Raw genomic sequence first — 25,304 nt, 5'->3', positions numbered from 1 at the left:
TGTATATTGTCAGTGTTAGTAATAAGTGCACATGCTATTTCAGAATAAGTGTACATAACATAGGGAAGATTGAAAGGTAGTCAGCACTGCCTGTCCCAACAGTGGTGAGAGTCTGTGGGGGACTGTCTTTCCAGAGACACTAGGGACACTCAGTTGTGCTATATACACACACATCACTCTCCAGCACACTCCGTACACACGGCAAACTAGAGCTGTGTCTGCAGGAAGCTCAAGGCCTCTTAGCACCATGCCTGTGATATAATTATTAAAAATATAAATGTTACTGGGCTACGTATAACAGTGATCTAAGTAGACTTTACACGAGCACTTTCTTTAAATATGCCTGTCTGGTTAGATCTGGTCTGGAGTGGCCTTTGTGTGGATGTATGCACAGCTCATCTTCACAGGGAACAATTTCTGAACTTATGAAGGAAAAACCAGCCTCCTTATCAGTTCCTCAGGTCTTATATACAGCACTTCCAAAATGCTTCAAAGCGCATTTTGAATAATTCACTTTTCTAAGAAACACTTATGCTAGACTCTGAAACGGTCCACAACCACATTGCTTAAACACTGGTTGTGTGTGTATGGGGGGTATTCCCAGCATACACCAAGTGTGGGGCCACAGGACCTGATCAGCTCTTTGAGCAAACCCTACTCATTCCCAACAAGGTGGGTTATGACTTCCAGTGTTCTCAAGCTCTCCCAAGTCTACTATGGGGTCCACATGCTTCGTTCTCATACAGTTGTTATCTCACAGGAAACTGAAAGAGGAAGCTTCCCCTTGATGTCCACAGTTTGCTTAACACTGTTGGCTCTCAGACAAGATTTCCCCATACCTACTTTGTAAATGTAAACCAATGTCACCTCTGGATTAAACATAGAGAAAAATAATGGCACTGATCTGGCTTCATCCCGTCAATGTTAGAAAAACCCTTCTTCGGTTTAGGAAAAATGCCGCCGGTCATCACCTCACAGTGAGATGACACAACAGTATTGGGATGAACCGCATGGTGCAAAGTGAAGAGCCCCGTCCACGCTGCAGGGGGTCTACTGTGGAGGGCGCTCCCACAGACGAGTGGACGCGTGAGCCCTGGAGGCGCTCTCCAGAATGACTGAACAGTTATCTACATTTGCAGGTCTCTCTAGCAGGTGACTCTAGACCTTTGCCCAGCCAAACGCACATTGTATGTTTAGGGGTCTGAATGAAGCCTGCCATGACAGATACTGGCTTTGGAGCAGCGATGGACGAGTCATGAGCCAACATGGATGGGGTGAGGCCTCCAAGTTGGCAGCATCAGCACCCATCTCTAATCATTGGGCTGTTTTGAAACCCACCCCACCCCCAATCTTTCTCTTAAATCTGAGAAGAAAATGAACAAATGAAAGTAACAGTTAAAAGGGAAAAAATGTGGATTTAGAATAAGGTGCCACTGACCTACCCTGAGAAAGCTAACTGCGCATGTATCAACGCTAGAAACACATCAACAAAGTCCGCGCTTCACCGTGCCTTACCACTGGCTGGTTTTCAGCATTTTCCCAAACTGTTCTGCTTAAAAATGGGTAAATTCTGCAATCTAGCAAAAACAAAATATAAGACAACCTGCAATAAGCCCTCCTATGTGAAGCTCAGGAGTCATTTGCTCGCGTTAGGTAAACTTCACAGGCATAACTAACGACAACCGGGAATCCGTTTGCAAAGCGGGACCCTGTCTACAAAGCTCTACCAATAAAATTGCTAATATTACCTATAAAATAATCGTACAGCAATCATATGATAATGTCCTAGTGTAGCAAAAATTCCTGAATTCTTGCCATGGGGCCAGGATCTAGGATTGCTGGGCTTGTGCAAAAGGTACCTGCTGACAACCTGAGTACAAGGCCGGAACCCGTGTGGTGGAAAATGTGAAGCTATTTCAGAAAGTTGTTTCGTGACCTACAGGTAAGTACCACAGCCTGATCCCTCCTTGAACAGAACAAAAACAAAACGAAGAAACAACTTAGGTCTGTTGACACAGTCAATCACAGGACAGTCATTACTTCACGGGTGACAGCTTGGAGTGCTGAGCGTATGAGGGGCGAAGGGTGGAAGAGGCTGGGGTGCTGGAGACAGGGGATGAAAGCAGTTAGCCAGCTAACACCGCTTTCATGGTGCATTGTCTAAGGTACCAAAGCTGCTTAATTTGCAAATGAACATAAATCAATAACAGGGTTACAGATCTCCTCACTTTCATTAAAAATGTCATAATTTTATAATGTGATACTGAAAGTATCTGTTAAAGTTTTTAATTTTATATATATGTAATTATAAGTATATATAAATATATATATTTAGTCCTTTACTTTTCACAAACGAAAGATTTGTGATTATTAACATTAGAAAAAAAGGAAAAAGCCTGAATCAAAACATATTAATATATCCAGCAACAAACTTTTCTTTGTTTCTTTTGGGGGGGTAAGACAAGATTTCTTCGTGTAGTCTTCATTGTCCTGGAACTTGCTCTGTAGACCAGGCTGGCCTCAAATTTACAGAGATTTGCCCACCTCTGCCTCTAGAGTGCTGGGGTTAAAGGTGTGAGCCACCACCACCTGGCTACAAGTTATTCTTAAACCACGTGATTTCAAGCCACTCATGCCATTTAGACAAACCACTCAAGTGTCTGTCCACTTTTGGGGGTGTTCACTAATTCTCACAGCAACAGTACCACTGTCTCCATCCTTTCCAGGTGAGGAATCGGATCACGGAAAGCCAGCAGCTCCTGGTTCTCACAGAGCTAGCTCACTACAGGGACGGAGGAGACTGTGGTACAGAAGCACATGTGTAAAAAGATAGACCAGTTGAGGAAAGCTTTAGTCTAAAAAAAACTAACACAATTAAAAAGCAAAAAGCAAATGGGCATCAATACACAGGCAGTTCCTGTTGGAATGCATCATGAAGCTCACACCGGTTTCAGTCCAACCCCACATTTGTGACACTTTTAGAACAAACACTAGATATGGAACAAGTGTGGGACAGTCAGAGGTGCCTAATAGTGAAAGACCAAGTCTCCTTTCACAGGCAAGAAGGAAATTTCAACCAGTAGGGCGGTTAAGTCTGCAATTATTTACCATCTAAGGTGTCATCTGGTTTGCTTCTTTAATGCCTGGGAGTGAGCTAATAAATTAGATTAGCATTTCTATGAGAAATTATTACAGTGTGAGAGAATATTTTCTAATGAAAATGATGATTAAAGAGAACAAAGTTTCAGAGTGAGAATGAAGAAAGAGAAAAGGAGAGTTACAAGCAATCCTCCTCTACAAGGAGGATTTCTGCAACATTGTGAGCTGTCCATGATGGCACCCCAAAATAACACTGTGTTGTGTATTAGACCACAGTCTCCTCCCTGCCTCCCTCCCTCCCTTCCTTTGTTTTTGAAGACAGGGTTTCCTGGAACCCTCTCTGTAGACCAGGCTGGCCTTGAACTCAAGAGACCTGTCTGTCTCTGCCTCCCAAGTGCTGGGACTAAAGGTGTACCGCCACCGCCCAGCCCACAGCCCTCTTATATTTCTGTAGCACCCTTCATACACATAGCCCAGGGTGTTTTACAATCATTATGAGTTAAAATTAAAAACGAAGCACATACAGTTCCTAATAGAACTGTTTTAAAACACAGTTTTTTTAAGTCTAGATTTAAAAGTCCTAACAAGCCAGCCATTGCCAGGCTGCTGCTCTCCTGCTCTGTTAAAGACCGGCTTCGGTTTCTTCACACAGAGCACGCTATAACCAAGCAGTTTCCCAGGAAAGAGGGAGAAGCCAGTGTGTGTATCTGTTTGAGTATTCTGAACCGGAGGGAGGGGGTTGTTTGTGAGTTTGTTAGGGTCCAAATCTGGCACTGAACTAAAGTGCATTAAACAAGTGACTGAGATAAAGCCCAACTTGAAATTTCAGTATTGAGGAGGAAAATGCTCAAAAGCAGTCTCAAACTAGTTCTGTTTAATAGGAAAATTAATTTGATGAGTACTATTTGCTTGTCAGTCCTTTAAAAAAAATTAGAGTAGTATTTAATGGCCACTCTCTCAGATCCGTCCTCTCTTAAGCCTAGGAAGTATGACCAGTTCACACACCAGAGGGCAAGGGGGTCGTGCTCGGTCATTATGCTGTGTCAGCGATTCTAGGGTCAAAGGTGATCAATTCACAGGTTAAAAAAATCTATTATGTGAAAATGAAGTTCTCACACATTAGTAAACACATGAAATTGGCATGGCTATACTTAACTGTTGTGAAGATAGAGTCAATAAGATATTTGAGATCAAGTCATGTAAGTTAGTTACTTCATTAAGGTTAGCTTTTAGGATTAGTAGATTTGAAGGTTAGAGACAGCTAACCAAGCTACTATAAAAAAAACCCTGCATATCTAAATCAGCTAAGAATGAGCCTGATAGCCGGGCGGTGGTGGCTCACGCCTTTAATCCCAGTACTTGGGAGGCAGAGGCAGGCGTATCTCTGTGAGTTCGAGGCCGGGCTGGACTGACAGCCTCCAAAATACAAAGAAACCCTGTCTCGTAAAACCAAAAAAAAAAAAAAAAAAAAAAAAGAATGAGCCTGATACTAGTCATAAGAAAACTCCCAAAAACAAACTGAATGACTAGAGAGAGAGAGAGAGAGCGCAGATTCCAATGTTACTAGGATTGAGGGAAGCTTTGTAACTATAAAAAGCAGAGAAAACCCTCCAGAGAACTCCCCTAAAAGGGTCACGGTGATGGGCCACGGATGCATGGCTCTGCACTTGGAAGGGACAAGGACATCAAGAACAAAACTGTTCGCCAGGGTACCTGCCAGTTACATCCTTGTCCATCAGGGTAGACCCATCTGATGTCAAAATGCTTGCACTGTGAAACAAATCTGAGAAATTTAACTGCCTACTTGATCCAATACAAATGCTAAACTCAGGGATTCAAATCAAAAGGTCTTTTTGGGCTCAACCACACATACTGACCCTGCAGATGTGAAGGGATATGACCAGAGCTAAGGACTGTATGCTCAGAAATCTGGACCTTCCCTATACAGTCTTATCTAGCAGCTGTCCCACCTCTATGACCTAAACCACTTCCTATGCCCTAAAACAGTCAACACACAAAAACCAAAGACACAAAACCATGTAAGAGAAATTCTCCCCAGTCAGAGTAAATTCAGTGGATACCTTTAAGTATGCATCAGAACTCGAAGAGTGTTGTGAACACCTGGAATTACCTTTCTCTGTGTATGTAACCAACGAGACCCTGATTTTAGCTCCCGGACTCTGAGTAGGAAATTATTACACAGTATATTCTTGCCATGGGCATCATCCGAACATTCTGTGCCTGAGGTTCCTCATGTCAACATGAGGCTAGAATTCTCTGCTACTAAGAGTCAGAGAGACACTGGATATATCAAAAACACCAGAGTTAACTACACACTACTTTTTCAGCTACTTAGAAGGATGCCTAACACACTGGCAGCCTGTTAATATGTTTTAAAAGTTTAATATATATTTTGGAATGAACAAATGTATTAATATGTGAATATATTTCATAGTGTTATGTGAAATGTGATATATGAATACTGATGATATTCTCAAGAAAGAGTATGACTATTAATATTTCAAAAGTTAAGAAACATGACATTTCAGTCCATATAACTACAAAAACAAAGCACTGGGTTTTTTGTTTTGTTGTTTTTGTTTTTTTAGAAAAGCGTTCTTTTTATACACTAGATTTTTAACACCAGATTCACCGTGTTGAAAACCAAGAGAGCTAAGTTGGTCAAATGTCTGTGGAGACAACTCTCAAGCCTACTTACAGGCTTTCAGAGGACGGTATTTTACTATCTGTCTTGCAAGCAACTGATAACAGTAATAATTTTAAAATCTAAGATTTCTTGACAGATACTGTCAGGAGAAGGAGAGTTGGGGAATCATCTCCTTCGTGTGATTTTTCTGGATGGAATGTTCAACCTATTTCTGTGTCTTTGGGAACTGAAAATAAAATGGCAATTCTCATTCACTTTCTAGAGGACGTGGCGGCCTGGAGCTGTCTTTTCTCCAGGTAAAAAATGAAACAGAAAACGGTCCCAACGCCTTAAGAAATAAGGAGCCAGCACGTGTGCATGCATGTGAGCGCCAGCAAGTGGGATGGAGGAGGGGGGCTTCCAAAAAGATCCGCACAAAGCAGACTGAAATAAAACCGGGGATGTCTGACCTCAACATTCCTACAAAGAAACATTACTCAGGCAGGAATAACAAGTGACCTTTTACTTATGGTACCTTTAACAAAATAATTTGCCCTTGTAGCAATGTATATATTTATCTAATGCTTGATTGAATTCAGTATCTAAAACTCTAGGGAAAACAAGCAACCAATTTGATGTTTTATTGTAAATCAAAATATTTACTTTTACAACTCCCAATTTACATCCTAAATCCATAACCCTCAAAAGTTTCATGACAACAGGCTTTTTTGTTCCAGAATCAGACTGTTTTCTTTCTATGTAGTTGCCATTCAGAACGCAACAACCGACCTATCTAACCACATCCACTGAAAAACCAAAAGCAACGACAAAGCGTCATCTCAGATCCATAATGAGCTAAGCATTTTTAACATCCTAGAACATTTTACAAAAATAACCGAGCACGTGATACAGAGAACTTAATAAACGCATGTCACTCTGCTTCCACAGATTTATGGTAGGAAAGTACCAACAGAAATAAAGGCATGCACTGTAAATCAAACCACATACCACTTACGGAATCTCTCTGCAGCTGGAGAAACCCTTAGAAATATTAGAGGAGTAGACATTGTTGCATCAAAACCTAAGCACCCATTGTAAAAAATCAACACCTGTTTTTAAACATACCATTGGGCAAGGGCACAGACAGATTAATGGGGAATCGGGCCAGTCATTCACTGCAGTTTGACTTTAATCTATAGGGACACCAGCTCCCACACTGTCAAAGGAGGAGCCGAGGCAAAGACAATCCCATCGAATTCTAAGAGTCCAGGTTCAACAGGACATTTGCTTAGCAACTATGAGCCAATCCTCCTGCATGCTGGAGGAGGGCTTGCTCCCCAGGCAAGTTCCTAGTAAGACCTAGTCCTCATACCTACTTCCTCTCTCTGCCAGCAATAGATTTTCAACTCTACATACTATTTAGGGATCCTGTAGCCATTCTTGTTAGTGGAATATTTTAACATATTAAAATAAAACCCTTTAGTTTTTAAACTATTAACTATTTTAACATATTTAACAAAACCTTTAAAGTCCATACAGTGGCATATATGTGCTAAATGCTTCCACATAAATGAGTCAAACACTGCATGGGAGAATCAGGCTGCATTTTGTACACAAACAGTATTTATTTGCTAGGCATTTTTCAACACAGTATTTATATCACCAAATCTCAGAAGAAAGAGGAGTTTCATCAAACACAGTATACATTTGGGGTGTAGGTGTTAGGAAGCCTTTATCACTCATCTTTCCTAACTTTACCACAAAACCAAAAGGGAAGTAAGTACCTAATAATGAAAACATTCTGAATATCAGATTCATGGACTCATTCTAGAGAAACAGAAGATGATGCTGTAGAATGAAGAAAAAAAACAAAACCTTCATTTTGAGTTCATTCTTTTCAAATACTAATAACCAGTATCTGTTGCTTCTGCTAACATATGCATGATCATTTCCAACGATATTTTTAGAAAAGGGAAGATTGCCATTGTAGCTCGGGTTGCAATTTCAGCCTAGGTCAGTCACTTAGCTATGGTGATGGGGTCCTCCAGCCACACAAAGGCCCTTCAGCCTCTCTGAAGATCTCTCTTTAGAAGTTCACTAGAGCAGGCGGATCTCTGTGAGTTCAAAGCCAGCCTGGTCTACAAAGCAAGTTCCAGGACAGCCAACAAAGCTACACAGAGAAACCCTGTCTTGAAAAAACAAAAGAAAAGAAAAGGAAGGAAGGAAAGATTCACCAGTATACAGCTCCAAGACTAAGTCTTGGATTTCCATTTTCATTCTGCTTACTGTGATAACTGCCTATGCTCAAGTCATTTCTCATGGTGGCATTAAGCAAATCCATAATTGATGTATAAGGTACAAGGGATGGAGGTCATTGGGCAAATGTCACTGTACAATAAATACTGGCACCAGACCCTTGTCCCCAGCTCAGAGAGCAGACCTCTAGTCTTTGTCTGAGCTGACTTCCCAAATCAGTGGGACACGGGGTCACATGAAGATATGGGACACTGCTACATGGGGTGTTTAGAATTCTGAGTAAAAGCAACAACAAAACAAAATGGTTCATCCTAGGTCACTCTTCCAATTTTCAAATAAGCAAGCAACATGTTCTCCAGAGTTGGCTTCACAACATGGCCCCAGAAGTCCGTCACTCTGCTTCATTATACCATCAGCTTGACCTAACTGCTGGAAACTCATTGAAATTACTTTTATTTTCTGGTTATAAATTCACATCCTCTCAATTTAAAGGGGGAGAACAAGATAGATAGTGGCTGATGGGATAAATGAATTGATTTTTTTAAAGTCTGCTCTCAAACACAAGAAAACGAACATTTGATAACACAGAGACTAGGTAGTCTGTGGCCACAGCTTAACCTAGATAGCTCCCTTCTTAAGTTGCTAACATCTACGCAGAGCTGCAGGTCTATAATGGAGCAAGGCTGCAAGGATGAACTGCTAAGAAACAGAAGCAGAGGCCCATGGGCTTCCCCTTAAGGTACTCAGGAATCCTCATAAGCCTTGCACTAAAAACACATGGAACAAATACCTACTATCCAGTGTCATAAAAACAAGCTCTGTGAGACCCTCTTCACTCCAGAAAAGCTTATGCAGAGTAATACAAGTTCAAACAACTGGCAGACTAATATTCACAATCATATTTTGAACTAGAATTAAAAGAAAACCTCAAACAAGCACACCAATTAATACTGCATCCTGGAATGACCACACCAGAGGTGAGGATGCTGGGAGTCAATGCCACACCACACTCCGTGGTGCCATCAGCCAGCTCAGTGTCATTGAAAAGGATGCTTGGTTTTAAACTTGGCAACAACCTAGAGTTTTAGCTGCCCTCTACCAAAATTCATTCCAGAAAATGAAATGCAACAACAATAAACCTGTCTCATTTCAAAACTCCCTAATGGTGAAACAGGCATCTCAAGGAAAAAAATGTCCATTTTAAAAAAGTGAACTAATTCTTCAAAATTGGTTATAAACTCCTAATGGGCAATAATTATGGACCTTTGTTCCAGGCAAGAGATTTCTTATATTTATAATTAACATACATACATAATTTACAATTATTTTCAGCAAACACTTTCAAACACCATATAATGGTACCATGATTTTATGTAGGCAGCATGCTGAAGCTGCGCACAGAAATACTGACTCTATCGCCCATAAAGCAAAGCTGAGGGGGTCCCACCACTGCTAGTCTACCTTATAGAGGGCTTGGGGTACTCGGCAGTAGGTCTAAAACGAGCTGGCAGGGTGGTGTCTTCTGTGGGACTGTTTTTCCTGGGCTCAGTCCCCTCCCCCTTCCCCAAGGGAGAAAGGGCATAAACTCTTCATAATGGATAAGGCAGATTTTCAAAGGTTAGCAGTGGTCAAATCACTTAGCATCTTTAGCAAACTCTTGCTTCAGATACCAGTTGCCTGAAGCCAGGGATCCCCATCAGATCTCGAGTAGTAGCTGCCCAGGATGTCTTACTATTTATGATACGTTATGCTGAGTACCTGTGAAAGGGGGCACTCCTTGGCCAACGAACTCTGATTCATGTCTTTCAGCAAGTCCTTCAGAGCGTTCCGTACTGTGGTATGCGACCATTGTTCCGGGGGCAAGTCTTCTAGTTTGGGGCAACTATTTGAGACAGAGATTAGAAAGGGGATTATTACAGGGTTGCATCCCGCTGCAGAACATTCCTTTAAGACAGACAGATTTCATTTTGCGAATCAAACAGATGCATCTGGAGATTGCTCTCGGTCTCCTGATTGTTCCGATTAGTTAATTACTTTATACAACACATCTGCTGTATCGATGCATGAATTATACATCAGCTGCCTGTGGTGGCTATTTTTTCATGTTACTTCTACCTTCCTGCTCTGATGCGCTTGGGAAGACAATTTAAGGTGTACTGCTTTCTCACGAGCCACTGTGAAAAGCATTAACGTATTAACTGATTTCTTCCCGCTACTCTGTTCAGACGAATTAAAATGGCAAAAATACAGATATAAGTAAATAAGATCATGGCAAAGCGAATAAGGCATTCTTTCACAAAATGTACACAGATGGCACTGTTCATGATATGCAAAAATATTTTTTTCTTAAGTAAACTTTATGTAAAATGCCTTCTTGTAATGCATCATTTAATTGACTAAAAGTAAAAAGTCTTATCTTTTGATAGCATGCAAAAAATGCAGAAATTTCAAGGGAGGAAGTTGATTTTTTAAAGTCATACATTGAAGTTGGAGAAAATAACAGAAGGGGTAAAGTTACCAAATTAATTTGAATTAGCATGTCGCAAACGCTGAGTAAACAAAAACTGCAAGCTGACTAGATTAGCTTTACGTCCACAGGCAGGAAGAAGACTTCCCCTCAGAACTGCCCCGGACTCACCTGTGCAGCTGGATTTTGAGTGTGACCACATGATACACATCTTGAAGCATATCTGCTACGGTAGCATCTGGGGCATCTGTCACGTACGACAGTGGAACTGGATTCCACTTCCCAACCTGGATGAGTCCTGGTCCAGATAAAGAGACATGCTCAGTGCTGGCTCTCAGACCCCGCAGCAGGGTGTGTGCTCTTCTGACTGGCCCCACCATAAGCAATATTGTTATTTCTGTTTGAATGATTCGCCTTCCCTCAAAAAGGCAGGTCAGTGAAGATATCTGCAGCTTAGCTTTCCAAATTGCAAAATTATGTAAATGACTATAGGGGTTGTTTATTATTTGGGAAATAAATACCCATCAATAAAACCTATGCATCAGGCCACATTGTCCTAACTTACAGGAAGTTCTAATAAGACATAGCTGAACCGGTTTTAAATGGCTTTATGATTTAGATAAGATTCCCTATTGCAGAGGGAATCAACATTGAAAAATACTTTACAGCCCATAAAACCATCAGAAACAGAATAAAAGAAACAGAACTAGATATTCAGTCATAAATGCAAATTGACTCTCAACAGTCCATCTGCTCAAATACGCTCCTCACTTCCTTGTGGGTCCTCAGTGGAGCAGATTATTAAGGTCAATAAGCATACTAATGATTCAGCTGAAGTAATTTAAAAAAAAAAATTTACCTCGACATTCCACATGAGCAAAATGTGTGTTAACTAAACCAAACTGAATCAAGCCAATTTTTAAAGCCACAGTCTATAAGGAACCAATACTAAATGTAGGCTGCAGCTCTGTGAATAAAATGTTCTCTGCTTTGTCTGAGAGGCAAACAGGAGGGCAGCAAGTTCCCAGCCCCACGAGCACATCCTTTACCTTTGGCCTGGGCAGCAGAGCTGTGGGAATAGCCTAGAGACAGCAACGCCATCTCTATCAGCTGGTTGAAAAGCATATCCTTTCTCACCAGCACGAATTCCGCATGCTCCTCCTTGCAGTCGTACTCAATGGCATTTTCATAATGTTCCACCACGCAGAAAACTGGTAGCATGGTTCCTATCAAAAGACAGAGGAAAAGACAGAAAACCGACAGTCTTCAGGAAGAGTCTGGAGGAGGACACCTAAGCTATGGAAACAAACCATCCCCACGGTGAGGGGAGTGACGGAGCTTCACAGGCAGACCGGGGAGAGACACAGGCACACACAGACATGCAGCCGTTCACTGTTTAAAAGTTGCAAAGGAAACGCTTTAATTCCCTTTATTTGAACTTGGTCCTACAGTAACATGGGCTTGCCTCTCATTTTAACAGTTCGTCTTCCGAAGCAATGAATGCAGAATTACTTTTCTGATCAAACAATAATGCTGACGAGAGACAAGTAAGTGTCTGGTGTAATTTGCCATAAGGATCTTACAGGATGCAACAGAGCTCACAGAACTTGTCTTCATAGGACTACCTTCATTCCGCATACAGGCTTCCCGCTAATGACAGGTTTCGCTTGCTTGTGTCCAAATTATCTGACTTTACAGTTATGTTTCTGCCCTTTTCAGTGTTTCCTCTCACTGGTTCCATAAAAGGAACACAAAACTTTACCAAGCCAACACTCAGAGACATTGTTTCAGTGTGCATAACATAGGAAGCTTAGACTTCTATGGTTAGCCATTCCAGCTACCTGAGGAAAGATATGACAGCACCATAAGTCTTTAACATGAACAGTTTCTGCTACAGTAAATATGGTAAAAAAAAATGACAGTGAGGGAAAGGAAAGCCAGCCTTATTGAGCTGCACGAGAAGCAGACTGCATGGGCCTGATGCTTCTGCCTGCCTTGCTTCCACCCAGGGCAGTAACTCAGTGGCACAGGCCACACCACTGTTGGCACAGAGGCTTGGTCTAGAAGCTGGAAGCCATCCGCAGTGGCACTCAAGGTATTAAGGCAGTGCACTGTCAGATTTCCAACAGTTGCAGAAAAGGGTTAAAAACAGATGCATCTGAACAGTACCGTGGCACACTGCCAGGAGGGTATCATCTTTAGCATAAATGATGACAAGGGTTACTTTAACAGGGCACCCAGGATCCCCAATTAGTTCTCCAGTATCGCTGCCTGTATCAGCTCCACACCCAGGACTCACCCTGGACTCGCCGATCCCTAACTTCTGACCGCAGCCGCGGATCAGCATTCCCTACTGCCAGAGAGCCCCTTTACAAATTCTCTATTTGCTCGTTTCTGCTGAACAAAAGCCGGCCATAAACCAGCTACATCTTTCCACATGTGTGTCTCCACCAAAGCTTTGTGAACTGTTCACAAGAGATTCCAGCTCTGACAATTAAACCCCTTTAGGTTTACTTAGAAAAGCTCACAAACTCATTCGGAAGTACCAGCAGGCTAGGCATGAAAAACAAGCCGCAGAGCTTGCCAGTATTCTTGTCATTCACTCAGCTGTTTTATACCAGAGAGAGAACCCGTCAGGGATCAGAAGAGAACTTGGGGAGGACCGCAGCAAAAATAGCAATATGCAAACTGGTGATTTCTTCCTTGGCTTGAAGGTATTTTGGCAAAATCTCTTAAACAAATAAAAACACCCAAGCCCTTTTTTTTTCAGTGCTTCCTCAGCTTAGCCACAATTTTTATCTAGCACCTGTCAAACAGAAACCATACACATGAAAAATAAGATTTAAAGAAGGAAAAAAAAACTACTGAAAGGCTTAGAATTTTTTGCTTTTTGTATTAAGTGCAGAAGCTTCTACAGTTAAACTGTATTTTTAAGATTTGGAATTCTGAATGTAATACATTTTTTTGAAGGATTTGAGCAGGAATGCGACGATCATGCTCTGGCTCCTTCTCTCTGTCTACTGGGATCTGTGGAGTTTGGTTAGCAAGCCAATGGTATGCATACTGGTGTTTCCTCTCATGGACTCAAATAGAGGTCTCAAGCAGGGAGCTTTGCAGACCTCAGCTCTATGAAATAACTGAAACCTTTTCAAACCACAGAAACAGCCTGGGTTGACTCTGTGTTTTATTGATCACATTTAAAGGTGCCTTTATAGATAATAAAGGTGGCTACAGATATGGTAGCAACAGGATCATCTAATTACAAAGCCGGTGCTAGATCGTCTCGAGAACTGTCACGGTTGCCCTCCTCTTAGAGGGAGTAACGTTAAACAGGAGCCTTAGCTGCACTGCCTGATTATTCAAGCTGCTGCTTGGCCAGACTTCCAACTACAGCAACTTCATAGCCTTCCTGCATTAGAAAGGGAGAGTACTGGTCACTGCTGAAAGCTAAAAATACCACATGATTTAAACCTGAAGGCAGTCTTAGAGGCTTTTGCTGGAGGTTTATGAGCCTGTGTAAACAGCACGGCTGCCATAAGGAGCAGTGGAGTCTGTAGAATCCTTGTCTAAAACTGTCCTGGCATTAAAGTTTGCTGTGCAAATATCACATAATACCAGAGACAGCTGAAATCTCCTATTTAGGAATTTATGGAACTTGTGTTTGCAGGCGTCAGAAAGTCTTTTTTATAGAGCCTCAGCGCTACACAGTACAATATTAATGCACTCTGTTTGAAAAGCCATAATAAATTATATTTTTAATGCTCTTGCCCTGGCTTAAAGATGCATACATTCTTGGCAAACAATCAATAAATAGGGTAATCATGAGTAGAGGCCAAAGAATTTGCTGAAGTGCTGTTTTTCCATTTTTAATAGATAAAGATCTAACAATACGGACTGCTGTGTCTGTTTATTTCAGGATCAATATATTCTTTGTTTTAGCCAAACCAAGGGAAAAAAATAAATGATTGTATGATAAATGTTACGCATCAAACACAATGAAATTCCTCGGCCCCCTAACTTTCTCTACTTAATATTCGTGGTTGGTAAAAGATGGCATTTTTACTCTTTGCTTAGCAAAAGTCCCAAAAATCTGACTCCTATGTGTTATTCAATCACAAAATAAAGATCCCTGTGATGCATACAGGGTACCCCACATAGTCACTACTCTGTAGAGACAACAGTATCCAACACAGGCAAAGTTGTTAAAACTCCATCAATTTAATTTTGGTAGAAAATCACTTGCTTACATTTACCCCTTTATAAACTTGCCTAAATTTTCCATTCCTTCACCAAAAATACTCATGTATAGAAAAATTAACAAGTACAATCAGCAAGTTTTTCCACTGTCAAATATTACTTTGCTCTTCAGAAAATAAACCACAATAAATGCCATCACAAATCTGTGACCTCGTGTCAGATCCATGTCCTGAAGTCCCCTTCCAGTTAGTAACCTCAGGAAAAGACCTATGGTGTTGCTCAAGAGCCTCGATGTTTTACTCTTCATCAGGGCAAATTCAAGCAGCAGCCACCTGCACGTCTTTAACTGCACCGGGGTCTACGACTGGACCTGTGCAAAGGAAGACTATCCAAATATTCCAATACTTCTAGCACTCACGCTTTCAAAACATGATTGACACTACAGCCCAGAACGTCACTTAATTTCACATCAGAAGGAGATCTAGAAAAAGAATACACACAGCATGTCCCGGTCCCACACCTCCACATACGGTGGCCCTGGGCAGACACCAAGCAGCTTTCCAGGATTTGGCTGGCAAGCATTTACCTTTCCTAAGGTTGGTTTTCATCAGATGGCCCGAGTGTTTTAAAGGCACTCCCTGCATCTTTGCACCTGTGCTCCCAAGCCTTCCTCTTCCTAGTGGGCTTCCGTTCTGCTCCAGGCGGGCAATCTTGGCTGGTGGGCCCTTCGGATCGCTCACATTGTTAGACATTTCTGAATGCTCTTTCCCCTGAGTCGCCTCATTCAAATGATCCATACTCAGTCACTGTCTTACAGATCACCTGCCAGAACTGGAAAAGAAGATGTTATCAGTGGGTGGAGGGCTGTAGTGATGCCTACCCCGTACGCGTCTTATCCCTAGACATTTCCCTCCACAAACTCATCCATGCACCTATGTAACGATGTACAAGACAGCGTTTCTATATAAATTAACAGAATACTGCTGAATCCATACCAACGTATGTGAATAAAACAGTAATTTCTCAGCTAAAACTATGAGGAAAATAGGCTTACTTTCAGAACAAGACTACCACAAGGTAAAAAGAAAATAACAAATTATACTCATGTACTCTCAATTTTTAAAAATTAAAAATTCATGACACACTATGACTGCAATACTTCTAATGAAGGGTGGAAAGATTACCAGGAGCTTACTAGGAGCTCACACTCTAAACATATTTCGCAAATCTGTTACAAACGAAAACCTCAGCAGAGGACTGCAAACACACATTGCCTTTTAACATGCCAGTCGCTTGAGGAGCTAAGGCAGCCAGAAGTTTTCTACCAGCTATGTTTCAAGTGTTCCAAGTTGCTAAAGATCTCAAGTCTCTGGACAAGCATGTGACCCCTAAGCATACAGGAAGGGTTCCTTTAAATGTCTCGTAGCTTTTAACAGGACGACTAGTCTTTTAGAGTTAATATTTAAGTGTCCATTGCTAACAGGATGCTGTTCATTAAGTAGCAAAAACCCTACAAATATTTTGTGATACACACAAAAAGTATATATGTGAAGCTTGACTTAAAAAAATAATCCTAACACTATTGACAAAACACAATCTCCAATGTTTAAAAAATAATCAGGATGCAAGGAAGTTAGCATCATCATAATTTCAGAAAAATGTGAATTTTCATTTTTACTAAATATTAGACTTCAACTTTCAATATTGCTCATAATAAAGCAACTGGTACAATATATCAAAGTTACTTCTAAATCATAGTTTTAAATAGAGCCAGTTAACAGAGCAGGTAAGCAGAATTAGGCTCTGAACTTTCATTAGCCTTGAAGTACTGGGGATATCTAGGAAAGCCACAGAGAATATGACAGCTGTCAGCATTTTGAATTATCTTATATACTTTAAAAAATTACTATTATACTCAAACTCTTTGGACCTGGATCATCAGAGAGACAGTTTGCATTAGCATGACTTTTCTATAGACATTCTTCTCTCATTAAGTCCATCTTACTTCATGCTATAGAACCAAGAAATGGAAACAGGCATATATGAGCTGGGGGCTTAAAGCAACCTTAAGAATGACAAACCAAGAACTACAAAGTATGAGAAATAATAACATATTTATCTCTGTCCTCGAGGGGTGGCACGTTGAGAGCTAGGGTTTACCCTTGATCCAGGTCCCATCTGGTTTTGGTTATGAGTTTCATTAACAATAAATGCATCTTTTTAAACCACTTTTTATCAAGATCACTCTTTTCCATTATATTAAGCAGCAGTCTAAAGCCAAAATTAGAGTGATTATTATTAAGTTATTCAAAACACTCTCTATGGCTCATGTGGATCATAATGCAAGGCTGATTTCTCTAAAATTGGTTGCCTTACCCCAGAGCAGAAGACGAATTTTAAAACATATGAACAGAAAAATATTTAACCCTTGGGGCAACTTATGAGAAAAGGGGGGAGGGGAGTTCACAACAACATAGGTCAGAGGTCAGCAGTGCTAGGAACTGTAAGTACAGCAATTGAAAAGACTTCAGTTTAGGTAAGGCATCGACAGTCAAAACACCACACAGGTCATGAAAACTGTTGTTTTGAATGTCCCTTAAACTATCTACCAGACACTAAGTCATTCTCTAAAAGGTTTGCATTATAAAGCAAAATTACATGCACATAAAACACTCAATTTAATACTCCCTTAAACTCTATGCCAAGGCTAAGTTCATCAAACCTCAGGTCGGAGCTGGCTCCAGCCACTGCCAAGAGGCCTGCCTGGACTGACAACAGCCGGGGCTAACTCTGGTCACAACCAGTGCCCATCTCCAGAGCTTGAGTTACGTATTTTAAAACCATTTTAGAGCAGTGTATGGACGGCACACAGAAAGCAGGCTACTTTCCGCAAGTCCCATTTCCCTGTCCATAAATTAAGACCACAGAGGAGCCTTCCTGGAACGAGCTGGTGAACTCCGTCTCAGTAATTATTTCCTTTAAAAAGCAGGAAATAAAAATCGCGAAATTCTAATTTCAAGAAAGTATATTTTTTTCTTTTTCTTTCTTTCCTTTTTTTTTTTTTTTTTTTTTTGCATCGTGGGATCCCTTTTCAAAGAGTTCCTCTTAGGGTCGTTTTCTTCCCAACAGAACCCCAGAAGCACATTTTAGGAACCCATGCCCTTATCCATTCCATATGGCCGGCCCGATCCAGGCCAAGCTTTCGCTGTGACCTTTTAAAGAGACAAAGAAACAAACTACTATCTAGCAACAGCAAAGCTGCAGTTTTACTGAGTGAAATTAGCAAAACCGACCTGAAACTCACCACTTCAAAACTTGACAGCATATAAATAACAAAACAAAGGAGATTTCCTTTGCAGCCCGGGTTCTTGAAGTGAAGTTCAAGACTGGTGTTTTCTATGTCCTTTTTATTATTATTATTATTAAAAAAAAAAAGCAGCAGACCTGAAGGCGACTTCCCCTGAAATTGTATTATTTTCTCTTCCCTTACCCTCGCCCCGCTAAGCGGGGGGAAGGGCAAAAATAAACAGCTAAAGAGTAGATATTGGGGAGGGGGGGTAAAAAAAAGTCACAATTCGAAAAACAGCATAGCTAGCTTGTAAAATGTCTAACGTCGGAGAACAGGGTTTGGAAGGGGAGGAGGGGAGAGTGGGAAGTAGGGGGGAGGGAGAAGGTAAAATTGATCTGACAAGTGATTCGTTGGGGGTGGGGGAGTCCTAAAAACAAAGCGGAACCCGTTAGGAGCTGTGCACTGGTGGTACTGGGGAGGAAAAAAATCACTGCGGACGAGGACCCCAGAAAGGGTGGGGAGACAGGGGGGGCGGCAAGGTACCCTCGCCCCCTCCTCCTGCTGAGCGCCAGGGAGAGCGCGTCAAGTCGGCTCGGTGTCACCGCGCCAGGCTCGCCCGAGCCCCCGGAGCGCCAGGGAAAGGCCACCTCGCTTTCTTCCCAGCCGCCCCCTCCCCCCTCCTCAACAATCGCGACTGCGATTAACAAACCTTAAACTTTTTCCCCACCGCCTCGTACCCCCACCGAGGGTATCTAGCAGGGGCCTGGGAGGATGAGGGGTAGAGGGTCGCGCCAAGAGCCCCGGGAAGGCACTAGGAGGCCACTTGGGAGGCCGGCGTCTCCGACAACAGCCCCGGGGACCCTCTCCCTGCCCATGGACGCGGGGCCCCGGAGCGCCCCGGAGCACCGACGGGGAGGGAGGGGCATGGGGGAGGGGGAGATCCGAGGGCAACCCCGCCGCCGCCGCCTCGGCGGCCACTCGCTCCCCGCCCCCTCCCCCCAAAAGTCGCCAAGCTCTCACTCAGCCCGAGTCGGAGGTAAACAAGGAGCTCGACAATGGCAGTGGGACTTGGGGACGCAGCCGCCGCCCGGAGGCCCCCCAGAACTGACGCGGAGTTGCGCGGAGGGCGGCGGGTGCCCGGCCGCAGGCGGGGTCCCCACGCGGGCGGCGAGGCCGGTGTCGCCGGCGGCCCGGGAGAGGCGCGCGGGGGTCTGCGCGCGCCTGTGAGCGCAGCTCCCCGGACGGCTGCCCGTCGCTCGCTCGCTCGCTCGTGTCCCCTCGCGGCCGCTCTGCCCCCATTAAACCAGGAGTTGACTCATCCCGGCCGCGGTGGCCGCTGCCGTGTCGCGCTGGGCTCCGCGCGTCCTCCCGGGCTGCAGCCCTCGCCGCCGCCGCTGCTGCCGCCGCCGCCGCTGTGGCTGCCGCTTCTTCCTCCTCCTCATTTTAATGCGAGGCACCGGCTGGCAGCGCAGCCTCCTCCCGGCCGCCCGCAGCCTGCTACCCCGGCGGGGCCGCCGCGTCCCGGGCGCGGGAGGGGGAGGGCGGGCGGGCGGCGGGGGCAGGGTGCGGGAGGGCCGGGAGGGACCGGGCTCAAAACCCGGGCTGGAGGGCCGGGATCGGGGGAGGGGCGGGGGCGGCGGCGGCGGCCCGGGAAGAGCTGAGTGGGGCGCGCGCCGGCGGCCGGGCGCGCGAGCATCTGTAATGAGCCGCGAGCGAGAGAGGCGGGCGGGCGGCCGGCCGAGTGCACACAATGCCCGGCGGCCGGGGGCGCGGGGAGGACGCGGGGGCGCCCTGGGCAGGTGCGTGCGGGCAGTGCGGAGGAGGGGCGTCCCGGGGACCCTGAGCCGCCCGGGGGACGGGGCGGGGGCGAGCAGGTGGCACTTGAGGTGGGCACGCAGCCGCATGTGGCTGGAGTGGAGAAGAGCCCCAAGGAGTGCCTGGGTGGTAGGGCAATAAAGGCGAGAAGCCTGGAGACGCTCCCCCTAGTACTTAGTCTCAAAGGAGTGTGGTCTCAGCTGCAGAGAGTGCCATCCACTAACTGAGTAAGGGCTTTCGGAACAATTCAGAGCCACAAATACTCATACTTTGGACTTCTGAAACACGCGGCCCGTAGTGCTGGAGTTAAACTAAATTTGGGTCACTGGAAACACACCTGACTTTGCTATTACAAAGGAAAAGATGTCATCATTCTTAAAATACTTCCCATCGGGCGAATATAGGAAAGTTTGGGTTGGTGAATGCATCTGTTGTAGCAATAAATACTTTCGTGATCAGAAGAAACTAAATAGTCCACATAAAAATGAACACCGTAACATCTCACCCAAAATGCATTATTTAATCACTAAGGTTTTTAGTTCCACTCGAAAGCAGTTCACCAAACAAGAGCCAAATGTTATATTTTGAAGAACTATTTTTGAAGAATGCAGTAGTAGGGGAAAGATGTAGCTCTGAAAAACACTGTGAGATACAGTTTTTTAAAAGCAACAAGTTAGGACAACCGCAGAGATAAGGACGAGATATGCAAATGAAGCTCTTTAAAGCGACCAATACACTCTAAGGCACTCTGTTTACACTAGAAGTCTTTTTTTTTTAAAAAGCAGAAGGTAGAGGAAATGATGGCTTCCTGGGAAGGCTGAGTTTAGCAGAAGCACAAAGAAAATAGATTGCTCCAAGAGCACCCAGGCTTCACCCACAAACCGGAAAGGTTAGTCAAAAATCGAGGAAGGCAACTGTGAATCCTGGCACCAAAGCCTTGAGCAAAAAAGAACATGTGATGGTGAGACAGAAACATACCATCCAAAACAAGGGAAGCAATTTAAACAACCTTCACCACAAAGGCTAAGAGTACCTTTTTTAAAAGTTGCAATGTGTGGGAAACGTGGAGGCTATTTGCAGTATAATAATCAATAAGAAAAATACAAATACAGCCAAAGATAGCACTTGTGTGGGAGTCTGTATTGTGACTGGAGGCTAAACTTATTTTGAAAGATATTTGATATTTAAAAGAACAGACATGATTATCTTGATAAGAACAATGATGTTTTTCAATAGGATGCATTAAAATTTCAGTCTCCAATGTGGATCACTGAATAGTCCTTCCAATTGGTAATGCCTGACATGCTTCCCTGAAACCTGACCTCTCTTAGTAGGCACAGGGTGTTCTAGTGTCATGCTGGATGGGTTACCAAACAATAATAAAAAGAGAGAAATTATGCTGGCCTACAAAGGCAACAATATGTCACTTGCTCCTACAACTCTACTTCAGTTAAATTTTTAGAAAAAGCAAGAAGGAGCAGACTTGGCTAGTTGCTGGTCAGAACAGACTTTGAGCTAATAGAGAAGAACACTGAAAACAAGAGATTTCTAAGATGCCACATTACAACACGGGAATGAAAATACTATAAATGTTTCTCCAAAAATTGTACACAAATAAACATGACAAAATGCCTGATTACCTTAGTCTCATGGTAACCTGATCAACGCTAATGCAACCCGGTAAACTTTCATCTGAACAGCACCTTTCATTCAGGAATTACTATCTGTTCATTAAAGTATGTAGTGAGGACTGATGTGGCCTTGGGAAAATGATAGACTAAGCAAGCATAATGGCATCTAATAATGACTTTATTGTAAAGAGTAATGATATAGTAAAATTGTTAATCTATTAGTCACACACATTTCCTTAAAGCACATTCTTTATCCCCAAACTATGAGTTTTTAAAAATAGAATGGGTAAAATGACACAGCAGATACCTAGTGACATGCCACCTGATGGGCTCATGAGAGTGTGTATACTTCAGTACACTCACGATAGCCACTAAATATTGGCCAGTAAAACTCAATCAAATAATAAGAAAAAGAAGGATAATTATACCACCTTCCAAGATCTATGTGAGCCATAAACTATCACGTTGGGGGGGGATGGGGGGTGCATTAACTGATTCTACAAGGACACCTTTAGCCATTAGCATTAACTGATTCTACAGGGACACCTTTAGCCATTAAGATGCAAGCAAGTAGTGAAAGAGTTAAAACAGAGTAAGATTTATAAATCTTGCTATCAAACTGGAGAAGTTCAGCAGCCTCAGTCCTGCAGCAGCAATGCATGGATGCAGTCCGAGTAGAGTGCTTTCGCCTTCTCTCCTGGGAAAAGGGCATCAAAATTGGATACACAAAGGAAACGAGCGTGAAGTGTCCTAACAAACACACAAGACTGTTAGAAATTAATGAAAGCACTGCCGCCTGTTTCAGGTGTGAGGCAAAGGCATGAAAACGGACTTGGAGTTCCGAATAGTGAATACAATCAGAGGAGGCATGTAGAACGGAGTGCTTTCCGGTCCTGCCGACTGTTGGTGATGCAGCACTCGCCAGCAGATCGATTGCTTCCTACGGACATGGTTTGGTTTGGATTTTATCTTTTTCAATTCAAGTACAGTTGGCTACATCTACTCAAAGCAAGTAGCTATGTAACACATTGCTTTTTGTCAGCTCTTGGTTTTTTTGGCTTTAGCTGCTGGTGTTGTTTTCTATATATGCGTTTCTGGAACTGTGGTCTGTGTTGGCCGAATAAGGATGTCTATTCAAGCCATATGCTTTGCTGTCTTATGTCTCATTTTGTCTGTCTGGGATATCAGTACTGATTTCCACATCGTTTCTTGAGTGGACCAAACACCACTTTGCTAGGGCAGAGAAGAAAGGCTGGGGTTGCAGCCCAAACAGTTTCATCAAAACGCAACATCCTGTAAACATCTGCAGCCTCTTGTCTCCTATTATCCATGACCAACATCATGACAACTGCTTTCTTTGAGAAAGAAGTTAGCATTCTATGTCTGCATGTGGGTAGAGCCCGCATTTTAGAGGTCAAAGGGCACATGCTAACTGACTTACTCTGACATCTGCAGGTCCGGTAGCCAACTTGACCCAGTCTTGAACTTGGGGGAGTTCAAGTGCACCCCCCATGATTTTCTCTTAATAAACGCCCTGACTACAAGAAGCTATGGGCCCTAGTATATGTCCTTGTAGCAGTCTACATCTCTCCTTTGTAACGACCGTCACATTCTTAATCACCTAACCGTCTGAGTGATTGTTAGTCAAGCAACCACCTCCTTTGTCAGCTGCAAGCCCTGTGAGCGCCCAAGTTGCCCCTGCTTGCCATAGGTGAAGAACTGGGGTTAGTACTCTTTATTTACACTATGACAGAAGTGAGAAAGCAGGGTACTGCGCAAGTTTGTTACACTGCCTAATGCTTGATTAATTAAAATTACATTAATTAAAACTTACAAGTTAGTCCTTTCATCCCACTTCACGTGTTCCATGGTCTCACATGGCTAGTGGCGCTCACGACTGCACAGTGCAGACTGCAGAACACTTACTTCCCCATTACAGAAAGTCCTACTGGACAGTACTTACCTAAAGAACTGTAAAAGATGACTAAGTGAGCCAAAGGAGTCTTACAGGTGCTGACTGGCTTTCAGACATTCTAATGATGTCTGAATGGAGATCATTTTCCATTTTAAAATTAGCCCATAGATCTGTAATGTTACATGGAATGAGACTAGTGTGCCACTGAATGCAAATTTAAGATAACTTTCCAGACATGTCTGCACTTGAGAGGGTCCTGTAATATATCTGCAACAATATGCAGTTATTATAAACACTACTTGCTATGGGTGCTTCAATACCATGTACGCAAAGTTATAAACCACAGCCGTCCCCCCTTACTTCTCCTTCCTTGTGATGCTAACACAAACCGCCTTCGCTGTGGGTCTTTGTGCAGCTTTAACTGTAGATGTCTACTCAGACTGGGAGAGTATCCAGCTAACAAAACCTGGTACACTACAGACAAAAATGTCAAAGGCTGGGAAAGGTTGCAGGAGAGAGCAAAATATAATGATGATAAACTTCAAATCCAGATCTCAAGTAAGTCGGGTTCAGTTATAGCCAGAATAATAGCGATCAAGATTATGTAACCTAATTCCTCTGAGGATGGATGTTAATCCCAAAGGTAACTTGTGATGTTTCAACAGATAGGTCCTTACCACTGCAGTGCTAGCTATCACAGCTGGCAAGGTGACAAAATGAATTTTTACTAGTGGATCTATTGAACAGAAGTTTTCAGAACTATCTTTCCACAGATGTTAATATGAACCCTCCTTTGACAAGGTATAGTAGAAATGATTTCATAAATTAGTATTTCTATCTAGACCCAGATCTAAAATTGAGTAGAGATCAGGAAAGATTCCTGCGGTTGCCACTGGGCCGTGTAGGACCACCAGTTTACCTACAAAACTAGCTGCCTGGTTTTATATTATAGCTCCTGGACTGAATGAACTTCGGGCTCCGAAATCTTGGGACTCTTTAATAGACAGCTTGTTTTAGCCTTGTTGTCCAGTACCTAGTACACTGCAGGAAAAAGTGACAACAGCTATATAGCTATGGCTTCTTTTCCCTTCCTCTGATGTCCCATCATAGTACCCATCCCACCAGCTCTGGGCCATTCAGGGTTCTACTCCCAACTGCAGGCTCCGAGCATCTGAAAATGTATTACATGTGTGTATATCCCTGGATCCTTTTACTGTGCCTACAACTATGAGAAGAAATCCTGGAACTGCAGAAAGGACGCCCTAAGAGTCTCAGGAAGGAAAAGCAGGTATGGGGATCACAGCCCACTGCAATTGAAAGGCTTAGTTGAAAGTGTGTGAGTCGGGCAGTGTTTTAAGATTTCCCACGGTGTCTCTGCTAAATGACCAGGTCTGGCATCAATATTTTGGAGACAGGGACTCAAACAGGCCCACTGAACTGAACTGAGGTTTTTAACCTAATCGTGGGGACACTGAGAAAGACAGGTTTGTCGCAGGTAGCAGCAGTGAGTGCTTCAAAACTCAAGATGTGGGTGTGCAGGCATTTGTCTCAAACAAACAGAAAGGGGGGCGGGAACAAGATATTAGATCACCGAGTTGGTAAAAAGGGGTCTGCTGTCCGAGGAACCATGATAAATTAGCATTTGGGCACTTGTTTGAGATTTACTGGGGTGCCAGAAAGCCTATGCAGGTATGTGATTTATCATCACAGACATAAGCGACTAACCACAAAATTACACATGGAAGCTCAGTTCTACAACCAGTCTATTATTTACTGGAGCCAGAACTATCCAAGTTTCCTCTAAATCTTTTTTTTTTTTCAACACAGTTGAATGTGATTTTTTTTCTCCTCTCAAAACCACTATTTAACCTTGAGTGTGCTTTTCAAATAATTGAAAACTTTCTTTCTCTTTCCCAGATTGTCCCTGAATTTTAGCAGAACTAGAGTTTTCATGCTGTACATGCGCTGAAGCTAACTGAGGAACAACA

The 25,304-nt window shown here is 43.1% G+C and overlaps 1 protein-coding gene across 7 annotated transcripts in view; it reads right to left on the bottom strand.

Annotated features, from left to right (window-relative positions):
* Nucleotides 1-25,304, bottom strand: part of Satb1 (SATB homeobox 1) — a 94,599-nt gene that overhangs the window by 56,401 nt on the left and 12,894 nt on the right. For 3 of the 7 annotated variants that reach the window (XM_040729223.1, XM_040729220.1, XM_040729221.1), the window contains exons 2-5: nt 15,253-15,497; nt 11,519-11,695; nt 10,641-10,767; nt 9,761-9,884 (exon numbers count right to left, since the gene is read on the bottom strand). In XM_040729223.1, the coding sequence (XP_040585157.1) occupies nt 9,761-9,884; nt 10,641-10,767; nt 11,519-11,695; nt 15,253-15,463 (639 nt within the window). In that variant the 5' untranslated portion in view covers nt 15,464-15,497. Of the gene's footprint in view, nt 1-9,760; nt 9,885-10,640; nt 10,768-11,518; nt 11,696-15,252; nt 15,498-17,959; nt 19,466-25,304 lie in introns of those variants that run through there. The other 4 variants (XM_040729222.1, XM_040729219.1, XM_040729225.1 and 1 more) reach the window with 4 other exon arrangements.

Source organism: Mesocricetus auratus, unplaced genomic scaffold (assembly GCF_017639785.1).
Source record: "Mesocricetus auratus isolate SY011 unplaced genomic scaffold, BCM_Maur_2.0 Super-Scaffold_100021, whole genome shotgun sequence".
NCBI classification, from domain to species: Eukaryota; Metazoa; Chordata; class Mammalia; order Rodentia; family Cricetidae; genus Mesocricetus; species Mesocricetus auratus.
This window is presented reverse-complemented; position numbering and strand designations above follow the sequence as displayed.